A 24,194-nucleotide genomic window follows, 5' to 3' on the forward strand; every position below is an offset into this window, starting at 1 on the left:
GGACCTATTGTATGTGGACGTCCTTGATTCACTGGAGAGGGAGTGGGTTTTGAAAGGACTTTTTCCCCTCAGGGATCAGCGAAATGTCGCTGTTGAATTAACAAGGATAGGTGACTCTGGGCGTTCCCCCCACACACACACACACACACACACACACCGTGTCTCACCAGGGCAGCGGCTCGAGGACAAAGAGGTGTGTCAGCTCGGAGGCCTTTGTGGTCCTGCTGGTGAGGGACGACACCGACAGTATGAGGCTGGGCTGCTGTTTGTTAGCTGTCAAAGTCATTTGTGCTTTCAATACATATTATAAATCGGTCAGAGAGAGAAATGTGGCACAAAGTTCATCACAATAATGTGCCACAGGAAGCTGTGTCCTGTTTCACATCAGTTACATTAAAACCAAAGTTCGTATTAGTGTTGGACCTGAGATACATTGTCACAATACAAGAGCGGAAACAATTATCGAATCGAGAGAAAATGTAAAAATAATCGATCAATCCTTTGAGTCATGTGTCGAGCAAAACGATGGAGATGTGCAGCTTCTCTTTGTCTTATATTACAGTAGATGAATGTAATGTCAGCGTAACGACTCACACAATACACATTACGGACGTTGTACGAGTCTCTCGGTTATTCTGGCGGCTCGTCTGCGTCCAGTATCCATTACCTTCGGCCTTGAGCTGCCAACTGTTGCAGCCGTAAGAGCGGATCCTCCCTGCTGATTGTGTCGAGTGGCCCCGCTAACAGCCGCTCCATTGTGCTCACGGCCGCGGTGTTCGCTTACTCCCCTTCCACTTTTTTAACAGTACGTCGCCATGGTTACCGCTCCGACGCAGTGGCCACGGCCGTGCAGCGAGGATCCCGTGTTGTGAAGGAGTCACGTGCACACTGACACACTTTTCTCTGCTTCGGTGAGGCTGCACGGGGTCAGCTCTGTTCGCTGCAGGTCAGCTGATGCCGGCAAAACAATTGTTGTTTTGTTTGTTGTCGCTTGTCCTCGCAGCAACGACGACTCTGTGACTCACTGGGGCTTGTTTTTAGGGGGGGGGGGGGGGGGGGGGGGGGGGGTTGGTTCACACAAGTGTTGCTGTTATATGTTTTAAGTGTCTCTCGTTCAGTTACACCCAGGTTATGTCCTGGAAACACCCTCAGCAGGTTCTAGTGTCGGGGAGGAAGTGTTTGGATCAGACACGGGAAGATATGAACATGTTAGTGATGATTATATCAATCATCAATAATCAAACTGGAATCACTTCAGCTTACTCAGATGGGATATACATATGTGTTTAGTGTACACTTAAATAAGATAATAATAAATCATAAGGTCCATAAAGGAACATTATAATTCCTGTGTTTTTTTAACCCGGCTCCATGATGGCAAGCTACACAACTCATCCCGAGTTTAGTCATTTCCAAACCCATCAAAAGACGGATAAGCTTGATATCCTCCTGTTTGCTTCTATCTTGCAGTCACAATCCCGCTGGTCATAAGATCAATTAGTTAATCTATAACCGAGGTTATGGGGGGGGGAGTGGAGTTATTTGTGTGCACATAAACACAGTGATGATCAATGTGAAGAGGCGGCGTGTGATCCACGGGTCTGTGTTCACGATAAGCTGCTTGATGAATACACTGGTCTTTAACATTAGGTGTGTGTGTGTGTGTGTGTGTGTGTGTGTGTGTGTGTGTGTGTGTGTGTGTGTGTGTGTGTGTGTGTGTGTGTGTGTGTGTGTGTGTGTGTGTGTGTGTGTGTGTGTGTGTGTGTGTGGTGTGTGTGTGTGTGTGTGTGTGTGGTGTGTGTGTGTGTGTGTGTGTGTGTGTGTGTGTGTGTGTGTGTGTACCTCACATTTCTTTCTGGAGCTAGCTGGAAGTCTGTAGGTATCTGTGTGTTGTAGGTTCTCCCTCACCAGCTTGGCTTTGGCTCTCCTCCAGAGAAATCTTTCCGCTCATCCCCAGACTCCAGATTATTTTCAACCCCCCCAAAAATCTTTGTATTTCTTCCCTCCGAACCCCCAAAACGACGGTCCCTTCTCTGTCCGTGTCTCTCTGTGGCTCCCTGCCGCTGTGCTGTAATGGAAAGCAGCTGTGACGAGGTTACTATAGTTCATAGAGAGCACTTTTTGGAGGATGGCCCAGGCTGCGTTTTAAAGCTCCAGTTACCCAAATGTAGGGACGCCACCGTCTACACGTCACTCCAGTCAGAAGTCTGAACTTGCACTTGGAAAAGTTTGCACATTAGTTGCACACAACTATACCTGCACAGAGAGGGAACGTTTCACTCTCCTGAGGGAAAGGGGGGGGGGGATAGGTCTATTTCCTGGTATCAGTAAGATATCACTTCCTGCTTTACTAAAACATCATGTTACAGTTTAATGCTGCATCCGTAGAACGGCTGCAGGACATTTATGTTGGCACACAGTCATGCAGAGAGCTCGAGGAACGATCTCTCTGCAGATCTTTGAACACAAATCTCACTAAAACAGAGCAAAATGAAACCTTATCAGCGACTCGTAAGTGTTATCATAACTGGTTTTAAAAGCTGCATTACATTAAAATCATATTAATTTATCTGTTACCTTTTACCTACATCCACATTACTGATGATTATTCATCAGAAACCTCATTGTGCAGATATTTGAACTGTCATCCCCACAATATTGTCACTTATTAACATTGAGGTATTTGGTCGAAAGCATTGTGATATTTAATGTTTCCCAGATTGCCTAACCCTATTAAAGGATATAAATCCTAGATTCTACGCCATGTATACAAAAGAATGTCTTTATTATACGGAAACCTTCCTCTCAGTGTGATTACAAACAACTTGTATTACGTTCTTGAATCAAACACTTCATTCTCTTTTTTATTAGATACGCTGAGGCTGCGTGTTTGGGAGACGCCATTTTTAAATCTTTGTTTTGCCTATGATGAAATTCCCAGGGAGGCACCGAGATATTACAGATAATAGTTATTTTACAATATGACTAGTCGTGACTCTCCGTTTGTCTCTGACCCTCTGGTCTGCAGGAGCCGCAGGAGCCCGTGTGAAGCTGCTGAGTACAGTACGAGCTCAGAGCCCGTGCTTCCCAGCCTTCTCCCTTTAAGTGAATTTAATCTGTCTGCCCTCCTCAAGTCCAACTATTGGTTCACTATTAATAGGCTCAGGCTGCGAGGCGGCTCTGTGCGCGCCACCCTGAGCCCGGCTAGCTGGGGCTTAAGGAAATCAAAAGTTGTTGAGCAGCAGGAACATGCCGTCTCTGTGATTTTAGAAGAGGCGTGCTGAGGCCGTCCTGCAGCTGAACAGAGACATGTTTAGGTCAACAAACTAATTGAAGCATTCCCACAGAGGCCCAGGTCCATAACACCCGTCACAAGCTGAGCGCGTCATGCATCCATCAGATATCTCCACAGTGACTGTGTGTTGAAGTACGAACGTGCTCTGCGTGTCTGTCAGTGCTAATCTGTGTGCTCTCTGTTGTCTTTTCTCACCCTCAGAGCGGAGAAAACAGAAGTCCTCAGCGATGACCTCTTGCAGGTAAATAATTAATCTGACTGCAGAGCGCTGACCAGCTCTTAACTCTGGAATGCTCGGCTGCAGCTACATGCAACACCAACACACTGAGCACTTCTCATAACACCAGGGCACACGATTAGAACCATTCAGCAGCCACATGCTGGTAGATTTGCATCACTCGCTAGCCAAAAAGTGGCTGGTAAAACATTCACGAGCCACTTCTCCAGTGGACTAACAGTGAACGTTGCAGCTGAACATGCAACATTCAGTGCACATTTCTCCGACAGGAAGAGTCTGATTGAAGATTAAAGAGCAGCTGCACCGTGTGCTGACCAAGCCCCGAAAGTATGCAAGTTTTCATGCCAACCAAGCAGCAGCTGATACCACTTATTAGATATTCCTCTCTGGTGGAGGGTTCCTAATCCGTAACAATAAGGGCTGGACAAGCTGCTCAGAGGTCAGAGAAGCTGTGGATGTATGCACGTTACATACCGCTCCATGTGTGCGTGTGAAAGCCGCTGGTTCCTCGGGGAAGTGTCCGGCCCATTAGCCTGTCTTATGCACACAGCAGGTGGGCTTGGGACAAAATATTGGCTGCTCAGCAAAGACATTCCAGCGAGGAAGATCGTCTTTTGTGTTTTGAATGGGAGGTTTCATAGATGTTAAAACAAACGCTGCTGGAGAACAGCCACAATGTCTGACACGCTTCATATTTATTATTCTATTCCCCGCCCGCTTTTGTTGCCGGTGCAGAAACAAATAGCGCTGACAAAACTTTGAATACCTCCTTCTCTCTCAGGTGTGACACGGGCCTTTTATATGGGCAATGTGTGTTTGAGTGACAAGTAGAACATCAGAGTTATACTTGGAGCTGGCAGGAGCGGCTGTAATGCAAGTAGACAAGCGAACAGCGGTGACTAAACGCTTCAGGGGCTTTTCACCAAACAGAGGACGTTACGTTATTGACTTTCAAAGACGCCATTGTTCTGCCGCTGTCTGGAAATCAGCTGTCGAGACTCATAGGAAGAAAGCTGTCTGATAAAGGAAGAGGGAGTCATTCCTAAACACCTTCAGTTTATTGTGAGGAAAACGCATCGTGGGAATATTTGTGCCGCCTCCCTCTTCTAGTCCCACTTCTTCTTTAACTATATATAGTTAAACTCCACAACAACATATTCATGCTTTGGCCAGGACTTTCCTTTTTGAATCACTTCCTTCTGCAAAGTGAAGAAATGAAAGTGAGCATAAAAAGTGACCATTCGAGTTTCACTTTGTGTCTTCATTGGATTTGAATTTTCGATCTCATGTGTGACTTCTTATTCAGATCCCTTTCATCTCAAGACGTTTTAGTCTACGCTCCTCCAGGGTGCCAAAGTGCCACCCAGCATTCCTGTGCCAGCTGTCCGTTCCTTGCAGCTCCTCCACGAGGGGGGGTACCACAGAAATGCTGCAGAAATACCAGAGTGCCTGCTTGCACACACTCTTGTAGTTGGGTGTCGCCTTTTTATAAAGTAGCAACCAGCTGTTAAAGGGACACTTTGGCATTTTTCATTCTGGACCTTTTTTTTTTGTCAGGCTGTCGGCTACACAGGCTGCAATGTCATCGCACCGCTCATGTGCATCCACTAAAGCTGGTGTTTTTGCCACTGACCGGCTCGAGGTTGTTATTATAAATGTCTGAAGAGTGCCGGGAAGAGTTCTTTTGTCATGCCGGCAACCTCCAGTGAGATTTCAGAACGAGCCTTAGGTAGACAGCGAACGGTAAAGAAACATGTTTTATTCCTCTGTAGGATCCTCTCCATAATGTGGACGACACTAATGATCTCAGATCATGTGTATGGATGGAGGGCAGCTGCCCTGAAGAATGACATATTAAAGTTTTCCTTTTCCACTTCTGTCATGCAAACAAAGAGTGTTCAGTTTGTTGGTGCACCCTTAATGCGTCATGTTAGGTTATTTTTGTTCATTCTTTACTTGTCCAGACATGTTAACATCCTCTCTTAGGAACCGATAAACAAACACCGGCACAGACAGACAGACACCCTCTCCGCCTGTCTTTTCCCCGTCTCTCCTTCTCAGTATTGGGATTCCCTGCTCTCTGACGCATCATGGGATTGACCAAGTGTTGACCTCATCACATAGCGGGAGGAAGAACCTGCTGCCTGCTGTGTGGACTCCTTGCCCTGGGTTCTCCCACTCCTCCGCTTTATATATTGTGTTTGACCGCTCTGCGTCTAATTCCATTTGGGTACAATGAAAGGAAGAAGAATACTCCCGGTGCCATGTAACCCAAACATTTCCAAGACACCCACACAGGAACTTGCTCCCTCTCAGAGCGCAGGGGGGGGGGTGGGAATCCCCTGCCTGTGTTTGTGCCAGGTACTAACTGGGCTGAGTCTAGGAAGTGTTCCCAAGCCTATAGCTTATGGAAGTGTGTATGCATGTGTTTGGCAAGTTTTGTATTTGACCCAGCTGTTTCGGGAATGCCGGGGGCCAACACGGGTCGGGAATGACGTAAGAGCGCCAGAACAGAGGGAGGGAAAGGAGGGGAGGGCGCCGATATCTGCTGTGGAATTCCTGAGATCCCACTACATTCTGTTTTTGGAACACAATTGTGGTATTTGGTTGAACCTCCCCGCGCGTTTGTCTCCTTCCAGTTGGGCTCAGTTTGCCCTCCAGACCTCAGTGTTCCCAGTTATATTTGGAACATTGTTTGTTCGAGCTCTTGAGTACATGTTTGTCCCTTTTGAGACACTTAAAGACTCTTTCTTTCCTCTTGCTTGTGCTCTCGGGAAGACACACCTGCTCTGTTTGGAATCTGCGTTTGACTTTCTCACAAGCGCTGCCAACTTAAACCAGTTCTTTGCATCGCCAGACTTTTAAGTAGACGTGAACAGTAACTTCAGTTCTATTCATGGGGTAGTGACAGCCAGCCTAATGTTGACACTGACTGTCACAGTCAGGGCACCTGGCATGCCGAGGACAGTGAATAGTCATCCTGCAGAGTTTCACTTGGCCTCTGTCCTTAAGCCAGAATAGCTGCGACTCCCATCAATGACAGTATTATATCTGGTCAGGCTTAAAGCACAGAGTGGATCTGTGTGGTGGAGAGCAGACAGGAGAAAGCCTGTGCCATCAAACAGGCCTTTAAAAGCTAAAGATCCCCCTCGCTCTCGGTTACAGCCCAGTGGCCGTTGCTATAGAGACACTTCCGATGAGTCATGTGTTTCAAAGGTAACATTCCAGCGTTCTCGTGCAGGGACGAGCCTTATCAATCATGCATGAACTTTGCCCCCCCCCCGGAGCTGGACCTCATCAGCCGTCAACACCGCAGACGCACTGTTGTGATGGCTTATAGACACTGTGTGCTCGCCGTGTGTGTGTGTTTTAGTACTGGAACAAACATGGCAGGATGTAGTCCAGTCCAAGTACGAAGGTAATTTATAGAGTTTCTCAAAGCACTAAACGGCGTACCGAACACCGATCTGCTCTCGCAATTTTCCACATCATCTTTAAGGAAATGTTGATTTTCTGGTTGGGCTGCACGATATATCTTGTCGAGGTCGACTGCCGCAACAAACGCAACTGAGTACACTTTAATAATGTTTATTTCTCGCAAGTATTCTCGATATTCAACTACCTTTTATCGCATATGTCCTCATATCATGACGCCCTAGTTTCCGGCAAGGCGTCCTGATGATGTTTGGTGTATCGATATCCGCTTGTAGTAATGTGTGTTCACAAGGCGCTGGCTACTTCCTGAACCCCCCCCCACATTACAGGCCTGGATAGATCTAGTAAATTACATTTGTGCAATGGAAAAGATAACTTTGTCTCTTCGTCCTGGACCAAGTGGTAATGTAATGTAATGTAATGTTCTCGTGGGTCTCCTGCTGACATATTTAGCTTCTTTGCAAATGTAGAAAGCATCTGTGCACAGCAGAGGGAATAAACCTTCCTTTTTAAGATGATATTATGATGACATATGTACACAGAAGATACTTGCTAAACATCTGTTCTTGCATGTCTTGTCTCGTGCTCACAGATTGAGAGGCGCATGGAGTTGGTGCGTGTGGTGTCCCACAACACGCACAAGCGGATGGTGTCATGTCTACAGGGACACATCGGCGCAGAGGCCGAAAAGAGACACGTGAGCTCCAGTTTACCTTTTTTTATTTTAATAAACCAACAATCAACCAACTGTGTCAGGATGTGTAATAACTTCATCTTTTGAAATCACCTCACACACAATTCTGAAGTTTTCATTCAAAGTGTCCGCAGTAGGGCTTCAGTCCATGATTTCTCTTGTGTTCTCTACCCCACACCGCCCAAATACGCACTACAGTCCGTCCCACGCCTCTATACAGGAAATGGTCAGGTAAAAACCCTGATTACTTATTCCACCTCTCTGGTTCTCAGCTCCACTCGCTCCCATTCAGACATCTGTCCTCTTGGCTCATTATGCATGACACTTTTGCCTTTGGGATTCTCTGGTAAAAAGAAAGAAACCACGATATGAATAAATGTTTTGCACAGATGTAAAGTAGCTGTAAAAGCCAGCGCCAGTGTTGTCGTTTGATGGATGTCTCACTTCCCTAGTTTGCATTTTAAATCCCATTTAACATCTGTATTTTCCTCTCTTCCTCTTCCTCTTCCTCTTCCTGACTGTGAATTTACTGCTCAATGGAAAGTCCTTCATGCATTTTCCATTGGCTTGAACATCCAATCCTGAGCCTCTCTAGCAGTTTATGTCTCAATGCCAGTCTAATTATTATCCGTCTCTCTCGCACACAGAAAAAGCTTCCTCTCACTGCTCTGTCCCAGGCGATGGTGGAAGGAGGAAACCAATTGGGAGAAGACTCCTTGATAGGGTGAGTCTGAGTTTGACTGACAGGCTGGATAACCAACCGCTCCTCCTTGGCGACTGTTGCTAATGGAGCAGATGCACCCCAGAGAGCATGAAACATGAGGCCAAGCATCCAGGGCCAGCAAACCGCCCAGTTGACGGGACCTCTCAGTAGTTCCCTTGTACGAGCTTCAGATCGTTCATCGTGACCGAGACAAGAGTCTGCAGTTGAGGATCTAGAAAGTGAACGTCTCCTGATCGACACGTGTCTGTCTGGAAGTAATGAGGAAGGGAAAGTGCGTCAGATGGTCTGCTAGTGAACTGGATGCTTTGATGACGACTGTCAGTTAGAGCAGAGGTGTCCGATTAAAGCCCAAAGAGGTCACGTTACTAACATGTTCTCCCCATGTCGGTTCTCAAGCGATGATACGTTTAACATACAGACACATTCAACTTGTATGAAAGACGAACAATAAATAATAATAATAATAAATTGAGTCCTTGAACTACATTTCAAGTCAAATAAAATCGACAGAATCTTCTGAATAAAATCATTTAAAAGGTGCCGACGTCACAATAAGCCCGTTTATCTTCCAGCAGACTGTCATCCTTCTGTGTCGTGACACTTGATCAGAGAGATGTGTCTTCACCTAATAGTGCTGAAATGATAATGAGGCATAATTCTGACGACGTTGTGACTTTAACACTCTTCTCTCTCGTCGTGCCGACGCGCGTGTTAACAGGAAGATGATGGAAGTGTGCGGCGAGGCAGAGAATCGTCTGGCATCAGAATTGATGCAGCACGAGCTGCAGATCGAGAAGGATGTTCTGGATCCCCTCAGCCAGCTCGCCGAGGTAAGAACACCTCACACCTTCTGGACACGACGGCAACTAAACACCGGTTAAATATTTAAAGTTCTTTAATAGCTCTTGGCTTGTTTGGTTAAGTGCAGTCACACCCCCGCTATTTGCTTTCGTTGGTCTAATCGTAGTGGAATAGATTATTTAATAGCTTGTGGGTTCATTCTGCCATGTTGTGGTGATGTAATGTGCATCTTTGTATCTTTGCATTTTGGGTTGTGTCTTGTACAACTTCCCCCGATTCAAACTGCGACTACATCGCACATGTGCAAGTCTGCGTTGAGTCTGCTTCCTGTCCGTGTAAAGCAGGATTCATGTGTGCAGGAAGTTCTGTCCAAAGCCTGTGGATATACAGCGTGGCACTTTAAGGAATAGCAAAAGCAAAATGGAAAAATATAGGCATGAAAATAAGTAAATGATATAAAAATGATTTAAAAAATAGAGTAATATGCATATATATATATATATATATATATATATAAATATAAATATAAATAAAATATACAGAAATAAATAAAAAATATTATTTAATATTGTATTATTTGTCTTTATATTTTCACATGTATTTATTGTTTTATTTATTTCTCTATATAAAATAAATAAATGCAAATATCTTTAGGTATTTCTATTATAGATTATAAAAATCTTAAAACAGGAAGAAAACAATCATAATAATTATCAGATTTTTGCCATTCTAACTTCTCGTGTGTGTGTGTTATTTTTTTTAAGGTGGACATTCCTAACATCCTGAAGCAGAGGAAACAGCTGGCTAAATTGGTGCTGGACTATGACTCTGCCAGAGCAAGGTTTGTCCGTGTGCAGCTCACTCTCCTTCCTCGTGTTGAATCGTAACGCAGTAACTTCAAACGGCTTCAGTGTCTCCTTGCCTTTTCCAATGTTTCCTCGTCTTTCAAAAACTCTAGATGGTTGCAGGCAACCAAGTCGATAATCTCAGGAACAAACACTCACGCACTGACGGCCAAGGCTGACCTACTCAAGGAGGAGATGGATGAGGCCATGAACAAAGTGGAGCTTTGCAAGGTAACCAGCATTAATGGACGTGACTCATGTTTAGCAAGATCACAAGTTTGAACTGGGAACAGAAAGACCACAGCAACAAACTAGACTTCCAAAGACCCTTGGGACCTCTGACCCAGTTTGCTGACGCACACACTGAAATTGCCTCGTCAGCTCCGTGTGTGTGTGTGTGTGTGTGAGTGTGTCTGTGTGTCTATTGAACTGAATCACTGGTGAGTTTGAGTGTGCAGTGGCTGCGTGATGTGTCAGGTTTTCTATCCAGGAAGCTTCGAGCCTTGTGTTTCCCCTTCAAAAAGTTCTCCCTCCCAGTCTCAGCGAGTCCTGCCAACAGCAGGAGGATTTATGACTCGCGCAGCAACCAGCAGCTTAGCTGACCGCTGACGTCGGCACACATTCATCTGACGGATGACACCGTGTAGCGGAGATGGAAGATCTTCAGTGAATGAATAAGAGTTGACAGCAGCAAAGCTACCCTGCAGTCTCACTGACTGCTGTACTGGTTGTGACTTAGTCTAGAAAGCATTAAAGGGATAGTTTGGATTGTTTGCAGTGAGATTGTATGACGTACTTCTGCACAGTTTGTGTGTTACCTGCAGTAGATGGCGGTTGTACTGCCGTGGACGGGGGCGGACTGATCAATATCAGTTTCAGTGTACTATATTCACAATGTTTTTCCCACTTTACCTTGCTGTCAGACGGCCTTTTCCCCTTTCTGACACTCCTGATTATAGTTATACCATTTATACCATGGCTCCAGTTATACCATGTATGCTCTCTTCAAAGCCGCCAGACTCCATTGAGAAAAACAGTAATTTTACCTCTCAGAGCACAGAGCTGCTGGTCCCCCGCTGCCTCGATCTGTTAGTTAGTTTGTGTTATTGTGTGACTTTGGTGAATCCAAACTAACGTCTTAAAACACCAAGGTCACAGAATAACACAAACTAACTAACAGGTCGAGGCAGCGGGGGACCAGCAGCTCTGTGTTCTGAGAGGTAAAATGACTGTATTTGTCAATGGAGTCTGGCGGCTTTGACGACAAAGTAAAGCTGTGAAGATATTCTTAATTTAGAATACACTTAAACTGATATAGATGTTTTTGGCTAACGTACGTTTTGCTGCGGCCCCCGTCCACAGCAGTACACTGCTTAGCTTCCGTGCTGGTACTTCTGGTACCTCCTCCACCCCCGCGTTAGGTCTATGGGGGATCATCCTTCAGTGCTCTAACAGTTTAAATTCATTTTTTCATCTCCCAGGATCAACTCGCTGCAGACATGTACAGTTTCTTCGCAAAAGAAGGGGACTATGCACGCTTCTTCGTAACCGTGAGTACTGCCTGTCATCAGCGAGCCAGAAATGTGTGTGTGCATGAGTTTTTGTGAGAAAGCTCACAGCTGCAGAGTAACAAGGGAGCACACGGCCAGTCGTTTTATTTACACTGCTTGTCTTAATGGAGCCTAATCTATTTCTCTCTGTGGTTTCTTTTTTTTGTTTCTGTAGCTCTTAGAAGCTCAAGCTGATTACCACAGAAAGTCTCTCACTGTTCTGGAGAGTGTTTTGCCAACCATCCAGGATCAACAAGGTATGATGCATGCAAACATGCTTTTTAACACTAATCACTGCAGCGCTGTTAAAAAATGACGTGCGGCACATAAAACGGGACCTCTTTGCTTATTTCATGAGGAATGCACCTTTTTCCAAGCGACTCCCCTGCTCTTTCTTTCTTTCTTTGGTTCCCGTGTTGTTTGGTCCCTTTAAAGTTTAAACGAACCTGTTCCTGTGAGGCACTGGAGAAGTTTGGCCGAAGGTGTGAGACGAGTAGTTGCTAGGAGGAGAAAACACCGTCTCATTCCCTCCTCCAGCTCCTGTAACAACATCACTCTGCTTTGTTTTTTCTAACTCCCAGAAGCTCCCCAGTTGCGGCTTTTGTCAAAGTCCACAACTGAGGCCCAAATAAGTGAAGAATAGTCTTTTGTTTTCACCGCTCTGCTCTCCAAAAAAGAATCACATTTTCCATTTTTACAAACCTCCCGTCCCCGCTCAGATTCTGTGTCTCATTCAAGGGGAGCTTGTTGTTGCTCTGTATTAAACACATGTGGTCGAGCCTGGCGATGACTCACAAACTCCACACACACCTCCCACCCCTTCTCACATCACACCCACCTGGGTTTTGCACCCCCCTCCCCCCCCCACCCCCCCCCCCCCCTGTTCACTAGCACATTAGCTCACACACATGCACACACAGAGAGGACTGAACAGTCACTCCTGCTGACGAGGAGCATGTGGTTATTATTTGACGGCACCCTGCAGGGGGAGTGAGCACCGGCTGGGAACTGGCCCGGGGGAAAGCTGTTGACCTAAAAATCTGCCATTCAGACCAGCAACAGTCCTGTTGGCACCGAGTCCTGTTAGCACCGAGTCCTGTTGGAACCGAGTCCTGTTGGCACCGAGTCCTGTTGGCACCGAGTCCTGTTGGCACCGAGTCCTGTTAGCACCTGTTGGCACCGAGTCCTGTTGGCACCGAGTCCTGTTAGCACCGAGTCCTGTTAGCACCGAGTCCTGTTGGCACCGAGTCCTGTTGGCACCGAGTCCTGTTAGCACCGAGTCCTGTTAGCACCGAGTCCTGTTAGCACCGAGTCCTGTTAGCACCGAGTCCTGTTGGCACCGAGTCCTGTTAGCACCGAGTCCTGTTGGCACCGAGTCCTGTTGGCACCGAGTCCTGTTGGCACCGAGTCCTGCACCAGTGCTCAGTTTCTGAGTACAAATGACGTGAGAGTTATTGTAACTAGTTGCTGTCCTTTGGATTTAAAAACAAGTTCCACAAACATTCTTTTTTCTCTTTAAACCTCTGAAAACATCTCTTTTTGCACAATCAGCATTTACATTCTAATCAGACCGCAGCGCTGACACAAACTACAGGTGTGCTGTGTGTGTGTGCTGTGTGTGTGTGTGTGTGTGTGTGTGTGTGTGTGTGTGTGTGTGTGTGTGTAATCAAGTAATCCCTGACGATGTTGCTATTACCTAACTGCTATTTCTTTTTAAAATGTTATTTGGGAGGATAATAGTTAATCTGATGACGTAATACTGGTTACATGTAATTAAATACGACCAGCTTCAGTACAACCCTTAATTCATGTCCCGCAGTGTCGCTGTCTTCACCGCTCGTCTCTCTTTGCCTTCAGACTCGTGGACAGAGAAGCCTGCGTTTGGCACGGGGCTGGATGAGCACCTGAAGAGGAGTGGGAGGGAGATCGCCCTGCCTATAGAGGCCTGCATCATGATGCTGCTCGAGACGGGCATGAAGGAAGAGGTGAGGAGAGATTAGACGTAGAAATCTAGATTCTTCTGCTGGATGGATAGAAATGTGCAGGCACTGCATGACATCTTTATGGACCGTCCTCTCCTTGTAAGATGTGTGCAATAAGAGACGATCTTCTAACATTTTAACTTTAAATATTAATGTATAAGTACCCTGCACGGTATTTTATGACATAGAAGGAAATCATTTTGCTTCCCTGACTCGACTGCTCCTTTGGTTTCCCTCGTCTTGCCTTGTAAGTGGAAGAAGTGCTGGCGTAGCTCGTTAAAAGTCACATAGAGCTGTGGCTGCGATTTCTCTTGAAACTTGTTTGTTCACATGAACATCTTAAGAGCAGGAGATGGGCGGACAGACCAACTATAAACACGGGAAACTCTGTTTTGCTCCAGTGACGATTCATGAAAAAGTTTGCGATACAAATATAGAATACAATAGAATGTACTTGTCTCATAACTCAGATTGCTGTGTGTGTACGTGCCTCCTGTGCATAAACACAGCTGGAGAGAGTGGGGACTGCAAAGCACACTATTTGTCTAGCCATTCAGTCCAGTCTGTGTCATCATGGTGTGAAGACGGCCTTTGTTTGTGTGTCAAAGTAAAGAGCTGTGTGTGTGTGTGTGTGTGTTTGTTCGCCTGCTCTAAGGTTTCATTATGTGCAGCTGGCAGGGGGAGTTTATGTAGTGCAGTTATACAGAGTCTATCTGTAATTGAGTGTTAGGAAAGGGAGTGTGCAGCTTACAGTGGAAGCTCAGGGTCTTGTGTTTAGGTCTTTGTTGTTTGCTGGCGATGTCACTGGTTGATTTGTGTGTGTGTGTGTGTGTCAGGGTCTACTCAGAATCGCAGCAGGGGCGTCCAAGCTAAAGAAGTTAAAGGCAGCGCTGGACTGTTCCACTTCACAACTGGAGGAGTTCTACTCTGACCCCCACGCTGTCGCTGGTACGTCCCAAACTAGTCTTTTTTTATTTCATTGTTTCTTTGTGTCATTTTTGGACAATTAAAATCCAGAAACAAGTAAGTTTGTGTTACTTAAATTTCAGTATTTGTGTTTTCATGTCATCTCAAAGCCACCTGAAATGTTTGAATAATAAATAATCTCTTAATCTGTCGATCAAAACTCTCCTGGAAGAAAACACGAAAGCTTTTAGTCCTGGTTAGAACACCGGGTGGTGAACTTCAGCCTCGTGTGGCCCAAAAGAGTATTACAACAACAAAGACTTTTGTTTTATTTTAAGTATTAAACACACGACAGAAAACGGATCACCAGAATAGTTTTGCTCACTTCCCTCTCAGGGCTTCCGTAGATTTCCTAATAAAAAATGGCCAAACAGTTCAGTAAACAGTTTGAATGATGTAATGAAACTTCCCCCAGTTGATGTTTGTTTACCTGGACAAGTGTCTTAAATACTAAAAGACGTGTGCGGCTCTTTTCAGGCGCTCTGAAGTCCTACCTGAGGGAACTCCCTGAACCTCTCATGACGTTCCAGCTTTATGACGAATGGATCCAGGCATCCAGGCAAGGCTCCTAACATTACCACTGGGAATAAAACAAATATGGAATGAGTGTATCACGGTACAGCGATGAGAAGTGATGATTAATGCGGGACGTTCAGCCATCTGGAGACTAATAACGGGCTCTGCTTTCATTCTCTCTCATTCTCTCTCCAGCGTGTCAGACCCAGACAAGAGGCTCCAGGCACTCTGGGTCGTGTGTGATAATCTCCCAAAGAACAACAAAACCAACCTGAGGTTAGTGGTTTAAACCTACGATAGAAAGGTCGTGACGATGCTTTAACGCAGGGGTGTCAAACATGCGGCCCGGGGGCCACCAGAGGGTCCAATCCGTTTAGCTCTACCGCGGCTGCTACTTCCACTCGTGCTCATTAACTTCCATGTTGTTCATTCAGGTATCTGGTGAAGTTTCTTGCCAAACTGGCTCAGGACAGCGACGCAAACAAAATGACTCCCAGCAACATCGCCATCGTCCTGGGACCCAACCTGATGTGGGCCAAGACTGAGGGGTGAGAGGTTACTGTAGTTACTGTGTACAACAAGGGGAATGCAGAAACACTGGAGAGGTTTGATCCCGGTCCACGGCGGAGGAGAGGATGCCCTGTTGTTTGAGCTTATGTCAGCGTCTCCCTCGTAATGTTTGACCGCGTCCCCTGTGTGCGTCCTCCCAGGAGTCTGGCTGAGATGGCTGCAGCTACCTCTGTGCACGTGGTGGCCATCGTGGAGCCCATCATCCAGCACGCTGACTGGTTCTTTCCTGAGGGTAGGTTCTGTGTTTTCAGTTTTCTTTTGTAGGCAATCGGGCCCTATTTTACATCAGGGCTTCATGGGGAACACGATTAATATTAACTGCCTGGGAAGAAAGAAAGAGTCAGCAGTAATCAAAACTCCCAGAGGCCAAGATTGAAATCACTGCTGTGCCGGCCCCTGGCTCCAGCTGTGGTTTGTACTTTTGGAGGTCAGCTCAAAGGCTGCGATGAAAACTTACAAAACAGATGTCAGGGCGGTCACGTAAGCTGCTTATTTCTAACGTTATTTTCCATAAATGAAGTGTTTGTAACCACCGTTATTGGATAAAGCCGGCGCACTCTTCTGCACGTTAATCTGAGGCTGCATGTCTCTTCACAATGTCAGGCAGATTTGAGACGTTTAATTGCCCATTTGTTGAGCCTCCTAGTCATTAACCTGTGAAGGTCGTAACTTTTGGAGCTTCTGTCCACAACTTCCCTTTCTTCTGTTCCCTACAGATGTGGAGTTCAACGTGTCCGGCATGTTTGCGATGCCGACACCTGCATCCAACCACAACAATCACCTCGACTACGACTGTGGCACCATCGAGAGGAAGAGGCCCGGCAGCATGGTGGGACCGGAGAACGACGCCACGCGCAAAGACAAGTAATTAACCTGCCGCTGCGTCACCGGCGCCTCCTTTTAGAAACCTCCTCGTGTGCGAAGCTTCTCTGGCCCACGACAATTACTTGCTTTGGAAATGATTTTGCCTTTTTTAATGGAGTTGCTTCTTCCGACCCCTTTCTTCTTCTTCTTCTGGTACATTCTGGGGAAGATTAGAATCCTATTGATCCATAACACTGTTTTAATGTCCTCTCTGGTGATTCTCTCTCCTCGTCTAATCAGTGACTTTATGATCAAAGCTTTTATTTTTTTCTCCTCCACTGTCTCCCCGCTCTCCTCCGTGTAGCACGCCTAACAAGCACTCGGACCACACCCTCCGTAGAGGCAGTAACACCTTAGGTAGAAAGCAGCACACTTCACCTGCCTTCCAGCCCCCTTTACCCCCTGTGGAGGCCCCCCAGCCCCCAGCTGACCCCCAGCCACAAGCTCCATCAGGGGGCTCAGGGCCTGACGCTGCCCAGCAGAGCTTGGCGCAGAGTCTGGCTGCTCTCGCGGCCGCTCAGCAGCTTCTAGCCCAGCACACAGAGGAACTCAGGTAAGGGCTGCACCTCTCCGCCTCTCCGCTGCAGGTGGAGAACGACGGCATGCTTCTATACTTTCACTGTGGATGTGATGGGAAGACATTAGTGAGGTCCATCTGAGTAGTGGATTATTAATGCATGTTTCACTGGCATGTCCTCCTCTCTGGGTCGCTATGGTTCAGCTTGTTGTTTCTCTTGCAAAGCCACAAGTGTTCTTACACCAGCAGTTCCAGCTATGCAGACTTGTCTGAGTTCAGCCCACAGACACGACACAACAATGGCTGCTGTCATCCTGCTAACACTCACTCCCAGGGCCTCTCGACTTGCCATCCTTCTGCTTTCCTCCCCTAATCACTGGAATCAGCAGGAACCTCACACTAACTGGCACAAACTGCCTGGACATTGGTGCCTGTTATGCAACTGCTGAAGGGTTGTCTTTGATTTAGCTGGTGAAAGGACGAGCTTCATATATACACACACACACACACACACACACACACACACACACACACACACACACACACACACACACACACACACACACACACACACACACACACACACACACACACACACACACACAGCACTGTTCAGTTCTGCATTCTTGTGGTCCTACAGACTCTGTGGGGAAGGTAGATTTAGAGGAGACACCTAAGATCTGTTGTGTTCTGTGTGTCTCTAACATTCACTGTTGTTTAAGCCTCACCCAGAATTCCAGAAAGCTTGCACGTTTAAAATCGTTCCCCCCCCGCCCCCCCTCTCTTCTTCTCTAAAGCAACCCAAAGCTGCGTGACTACACAGCAGGCCAGACCCCTCTGCTCCAGAGGAATGGCTCTGGGGGAGGGAGCCACGCTGCAGGGCAGCTGGGCACTGGGACCCCCGGGGCCGGATCCATGGGGCCCAGTCCGCATATGATGCGTAGAGGTAAGACTGTGTGATGGTTCACGTTAGCAGGTCTTAAGAAGTTTAAGGCAGCGACGTGATTTATTTCTCTATTTTGGGAAATCTCTCAATTGTGTATAATGTTTTTAATAAGAAGCTCATTATCATTATAATCCATCCTTTAGAGTTGATCTCAGATGTTCTGCTGTAAGTCAACATGCACTGTGCTCCTGAAACCCCCCAACACACACACAGTGCAGCCGCACCGCCTCATGCTTTTGAACAGATGATTGCGTTGCAGCACCAGACGGTTGTTTAAGAACTCATAAGAGCTTTTTAATCTAATCGTTTATCCTCGATCTGAGATGTGTTGTGATTCCTGAGTTCACACTCAAGTCAAGCTATAGTCCCCCCCCCCCCATTACATAATGTAAGTTAGTGCGTGAGCTTCAGAGGGGCTAATGGGCTCCTGGTGGGTCGCCTCACGTCTACATGCACACTGTTGGACGATATATTTCTTATTTTTTTACACCAATAATCTCAACATCAACCTTCAGGTACCAAGAAGCAGGCTCCTGCCCCTCCCAAACCGATGAACCCTCCACCCAGCCACGCCTCCTCCTCGGGCTCGTCCCAGTCCCTCAGCCCCAGACCCGTGTCCGGCCACTCGCCCACCACGCCCACTTCTCCCTGCTCACAGCCGTGTGCCACACCCAGACGCCACTCCAGCAACCAGCCCCCGATCCAGGCGCCCAGCCATCCTCCTCCAGAGCCTCCGTCACCGGCAAGCCCTCCGACGCATCCCGGCGGAGACCAGCAGAGCCGGGAGTCCTCACCTCCGGGCACCCCGACCCCTCCAGACAGCCCTCCGCTCTCCGCCGCCACCCAGGATGTGGCTCCTCCGTCCCCGTCTCCGTCTCCCTACCAGTCGGGCTCCCTTCCCCGGCCCCGACCCGTCCCCAAACCCCGGAACAGACCCAGCGTCCCTCCACCACCGCAGCCATCTGCACTGGCCGGCGACACCAACGGGATCTGTGCCACCGCGTACAAGATGATGGGTGAGTGTCGTCTCGTGGAAACGTTCCCATTCATTCCCTGAACTCTAAAGTCTCTCTCACTAATGGTGTTGTGATGCCTCCACAGGTTAGAGAAGCACCTGTAAGGTTTGTTGTTGTTGATCTTTTCACTAGCAGCTCCTGCACTTCCTGTTTGACTCTAGAAATCATCCTCATCTTGTAAAGCCTGCAGCCTCCATCAGACCTCATGTAGCCACATGTAGCCACATGTAGCCCTGATGCACGACTGTCAGTGTGGCACAGTGGGGCACACAGTGGGGCACAGTGGGGCACAGTGTGGCACAGTGGGGCACAGTGGGGCACACAGTGTGGCACACAGTGTGGCACAGTGTGTGGCACAGTGTGTGGCACACAGTGGGGCACAGTGTGGCACACAGTGGGGCACAGTGTGTGGCACAGTGTGGCACAGTGTGGGGCACAGTGTGGGGCACAGTGTGTGGCACAGTGTGTGGCACAGTGTGGCACAGTGTGTGGCACAGTGTGTGGCACAGTGTGTGGCACAGTGTGGCACAGTGTGGCACAGTGTGGCACAGTGTGGCACAGTGTGGCACAGTGTGGCACAGTGTGGCACAGTGTGGCACAGTGTGGCACAGTGTGGCACAGTGTGGCACAGTGTGGCACAGGGCGTCTTAAAGGTTCCATCTAAATGTTGCACATCTTAAAACCTGGATCCTTTAATTGTGAATGAGCGGCTCCTTGTTAAGTGACGACATTAAGGAAGTCTCATTCTGAAATCTCACGAGAACGTAGTCTTGTGTTCTCTAAAAGATTTTCAATGTCGTGGCTGAATATTTCTAACGTGGATTTCAGAATGACACACGATATTAAATGATGATAAAGCACCACATGACGTGTCTTCCATCAGGACGATCATTCATCATCCGTCCGTCTTCATTCATCGTCACTAAACTGTCATCAGTAACACTGAGGGTTTGAAACTGACGCCAAATAAGGTTTCACATGCGGAACTGAACAAAGCGCCATGTTCAAACCCTCATGGGTCCATTCTTTTATTTTTAGACGTTTTGTTTGAACCGGTGTCCCCGTGTGGAGCATGTGGAGCATGTTTAACACCGAGCTGCATGTTCTCGTCTCGTCCTGCTGAACACGATGCAAACATTCAGAGAGCACAATCGGCTTCTAGTCAACAACACATTCAACACTTTCTCTTGTAAACTGAGGATTGCCAGCACGATGCTTCTCTGCAGCTCTGATCACACAGCTGATGAAGTCCAACCTGGTTACTTCACAAGTCTCCGGTCAAACAGCACCACCTGCTGCTCGCAGCCTGAAGGAGCTGCTGCTTCCCTGCTGAGCGCCTGCTGCTCTTTAAGCTATGGAAAATATTACACAGCTGCACGGGATGGCATAATTACAACCGCTTTAAATGTTTTCATACTCTAGAGAAGAAGCTGCACGTGTTTGTGATTACGGCCATTGTTTGTGTAAAGTGGGCTTAAATAGTGTGTTTATCTTCTGAGGATGTTTCAGTCGTGTTCTGTGGATGCATGAACAACATATTAACTTTTACTTATTACTAATCTGTTTGATTTTATCATATTTCTTATTGTTATGTAAAGCTTCTTTGTTGTTGCATAACATCTTGTTTAGTGCAGCTCCCCTTGTGCTTCACCAGGGATTTTTGGCTTTTTAATTTTCAATAATTGTGGTAAGAACGTGAGTAAAAAAACTTATTTTGGAAGTTCAACCTCAGCTCCAATATTAATATTAATTATTATTATTAATTATATTAAGTTAAATTATTATAATATAATATTAATGTTATTATAATAATTATATTATAATATTTATATTTATATTATAATAATATTATTTTTATGTTATAATATTATAATAATGTTAGAATTATATAATTAGAATATTAATGTTATTATAATATTATATGTTATTATATTAATATTATAATATATAATATTAATATACATTAATATTATTATATTTATATTATAATAACATTAATATTATTCTAATTATATTATTATAATAATACATTAATTTATAATAATATTAATATTATAATAACATTAAAATTATTTATATTATTAGGATGCTTACATGCAGAGTCTACATTTCCTTGTGTGTGCGGTGCTGTGTACAATAAAATAAATTCTTTATGGGGTTTTTATGTAAATAATAATAGTTGTAGTTCTGCTCGGGGCTGAAATTGGGGAAAAATATTTAACACACAGAAAGTGGAAAATAACATTAATAATATATTTGTTTACATCAGAGCAGCTCCTTTTAAAGCGCACCAGTGTTCAACAAACCGACCTGCGTGTGACTTGTTGTCATTGTCTAAACGTGACCTCTCCTCCTTCGTCTCCAGACCCGGCGATGTCTTTCAAAGGGCTGAGTCGAGCTTTGGTCCCTGAGCTCGCTGTAGAGCAGCAGCCAGCGGCCTCCTCCTCCTCCTGCCTGCCTCCTCCCAAAGACTGTGACCTGGACACTGAGAGCACTGTCCTATAAGGAGGAGGTGATGACCCCCCCCCCCCCCCGTGGTCCAGTACCCCCCCCTCACACACTCACACCTCCTCTCATCATACACTACATTTAGTCTGCTCCTGTTTCGTCCCGGCTCATATCTGCAGCCCTCCTCTCCTCAGAAGGACTTTACTGTGACATGCTGCAGCTTCTGGCCCCCGTGATGGAGGTCCCCCGCTCCGGGTGTTTTACTTCTCAGCATTTTAACTGGGAAACCAACTTATTTAAGCTAAACCAAGCATTTTAAATGTGGTTGTTAGCTAATCTGTGGCATTAATTAGTATTTGTAGCAGCTACTACATGCATATTAATTAACATCACTTATTTGGACTTATGTGACGTTATCTGGCGATTATTCTCAAGATTTATCGATTGGTCTAGAAAAGGAAGTGAAATATGTTCATCAAAGTTTCCTAAAGTGCACGTTGATGTCTTTAGAAGTCTTGACGTCGGACTAAAACCCCAAAATATCCAGTTTAATATGATACAAAATGGAGAAAAGCAGGAAATCTACATATTTGTTTCTAGTTTCTGCAGTTTCTGCATGAAAAATGAGTTTAAACGATTAACAGATCATCTACTGTATGTTACATAATCATTAATATGTCATAGTTAGAGCGGACAGTAAATTAATAGATCGATATTTAATTTATTCGTCATTTTTTAAAGCAAAAATACCAAAAAAGAAGCTACTTGATTATTTAAACTTGGGTTTTTGGGAAACATAACTTGTATATTTTCTAGACCAAGTTATTAATTGAGACAATAACCAGCAGATTAATCGTTAGCCTCTTGTCCGACACCAAATCCCCACATTGGACCACTCGCACCACCTTCAGGTGTCTCACATGTCCAGTCTGTTACTCGCCATTATTGACTCCCAGAGTCCACGCGACCTCCATGACGGTACCAGACGGGAAGAGATTTGTGACACAAAAGCCTCCACGCTGCAGCACGCCCACGCCACGGCTATCTTTACACTGCACTCCCTGCAGATCGAGCTCCAGACAATCACAGCGGAGGACCGCTGACTCACCAGTAACACCGATAGAAAGCAAGCGTACCGACCGGGGCGGGAGAAACGCCCAAATATGGACTGACGAGCCTCGTTTGGATTTTGGTGTGAGGTTTTGTATTTCTTTTTAATGTTGGGGAAAAAAAATGGCCTTAGAGCAAGAAATGAAATGAATGAAATAAAAAAGGTATTTGTACAGCACGGGGACGGGAGAACACAGAAGGTCAGCAGGTGACGTAGAAACCAAAACTGTTGCTTAAAGTGTGACTGCAGGTTTCCAGTCGGTTTTGTTTTGTAACGCATCCTTTCCCCTCACTCCTGTATTTATTTACTGAGCTTCAAAAGAAAACACACACATTCCCTGTGGCTTGACATAATTACTGCAGTCTTTAAATGTAAATCATGCCTTATGGGTTCCCAGCAGAACCATTATATATTTACTGTATGGAGGATATACTTGGCTCCTAGTACTACAGTATAAAGAGTTTGTTTCAGGGACGTGAGGAAGGTGATGTGACCCTCTGCAATAGAAGTCTTGTGTGGCTCCGTATTGTGTATTTAAATGTGTTTTTGGTTGATTTCTTTGGGTTTTATAAGCAGAAGTACCTGAACACACTCAGTATTTGGCCTTTCTGTTGTTCCATCGAGGGGGGGGGGGGACGTGTCACACAGGCTGTGTGTGAGTGAATGTAGTGAAAGGACAATTCTTACCAGCCTGAACAGAAAGACGCATAAACAGCTGATGTTGCACTTGACCAATGAGTGGTTTCCTAGTGAACTGGTTTAGAGGATTTAGTTTTTTTCCCAGTCTTTCCCACTGAGCTGAGAGCACGCAGCGCTGCGGCGCCTCAGTGGTGATGTGGTGTCAGATTCTTGCCAGGTCAAAACAGATTAAAAGATGCTTTGTTGTATTTTCTGTGTAAGCTTTGCTTTTTTTTTTTTGGGCCTCAGAGTTTGGTTCCCAGAGAACTGAGCCGATATGGTACCAATGGAGAAAGTGTTGGATGCTGCAGTCGGCCTGTTTCAGAGACATTATAATCCCTCCTGTACCTCGCCGCCTTATCCCCCCCCCCCCTCGTGCATCCAGAGAGCTCGCTATGTCGAGGCTCTGCAAGACGAAACAAACGTCGTGAAACTAGAAATGCTAAAGCTGCATAATTTTGTATGTACGCCATCTGGCGAGCTTAAATATGGAATAAAAACATGTAATATGAATGCTTGGTTATACCCCCTTTCCAAAGAAAATAAAGTATATGAAGAAACTATTTAAATCTACTCATGGTTTATATATTGTGTGTACAAACAGCAGATTTCTTATAGATCAAAAAACATTTATTTGAAAGCGTTTTAACAAAACATAAAAGGTCATACGATCTCAAAACGAGCAGCTTCCCATGAACATATAAAACGATTAGAAAAGATGCATAAACTAGAACAGAACGGCTTTTATTTTAAACTTAAATATATAAATATATATATATATATATATATAGAGATATATATATATATATATAGATATATATAGATATATAGATAGATAGAGTATATATATATATTTATATATATATATATATATATATATATATATATATATATATATATATATATTTATATATATATATATATATATATATATATATATATATATATTTATTTATATATATATATATATATATATATATATATATATATATATATTT

General features: G+C 45.5%; 1 protein-coding gene across 5 annotated transcripts in view; it reads left to right on the forward strand.

Moving 5' to 3' along the window:
• LOC115024429 (rho GTPase-activating protein 17-like) overlaps positions 1–23,759 on the forward strand; it is a 27,891-nt gene extending 4,132 nt beyond the window's left edge. Inside the window, exons 2-22 of one of the 5 annotated variants that reach the window (XM_029455956.1) lie at positions 3,497–3,536; positions 7,561–7,665; positions 7,861–7,893; positions 8,310–8,386; positions 9,105–9,216; positions 9,952–10,028; positions 10,146–10,263; positions 11,514–11,582; positions 11,758–11,839; positions 13,440–13,567; positions 14,401–14,512; positions 15,008–15,089; positions 15,242–15,322; positions 15,481–15,594; positions 15,757–15,848; positions 16,333–16,480; positions 16,785–17,033; positions 17,795–17,943; positions 18,459–18,959; positions 19,045–19,064; positions 21,325–21,461. In XM_029455956.1, coding sequence (XP_029311816.1) covers positions 3,497–3,536; positions 7,561–7,665; positions 7,861–7,893; positions 8,310–8,386; positions 9,105–9,216; positions 9,952–10,028; positions 10,146–10,263; positions 11,514–11,582; positions 11,758–11,839; positions 13,440–13,567; positions 14,401–14,512; positions 15,008–15,089; positions 15,242–15,322; positions 15,481–15,594; positions 15,757–15,848; positions 16,333–16,480; positions 16,785–17,033; positions 17,795–17,943; positions 18,459–18,959; positions 19,045–19,049 — 2,374 coding nt within the window. In that variant the 3' untranslated portion in view covers positions 19,050–19,064; positions 21,325–21,461. Of the gene's footprint in view, positions 1–3,496; positions 3,537–7,560; positions 7,666–7,860; positions 7,894–8,309; positions 8,387–9,104; positions 9,217–9,951; positions 10,029–10,145; positions 10,264–11,513; positions 11,583–11,757; positions 11,840–13,439; positions 13,568–14,400; positions 14,513–15,007; positions 15,090–15,241; positions 15,323–15,480; positions 15,595–15,756; positions 15,849–16,332; positions 16,481–16,784; positions 17,034–17,794; positions 17,944–18,458; positions 18,960–19,044; positions 19,065–21,324 lie in introns of all 5 variants that reach the window. The other 4 variants (XM_029455954.1, XM_029455957.1, XM_029455955.1 and 1 more) reach the window with 4 other exon arrangements.
• The last annotated feature ends 435 nt before the right edge of the window (positions 23,760–24,194 follow it).

The sequence above is a fragment of the Cottoperca gobio genome, chromosome 19 (genome assembly GCF_900634415.1).
Source record: "Cottoperca gobio chromosome 19, fCotGob3.1, whole genome shotgun sequence".
NCBI classification, from domain to species: Eukaryota; Metazoa; Chordata; class Actinopteri; order Perciformes; family Bovichtidae; genus Cottoperca; species Cottoperca gobio.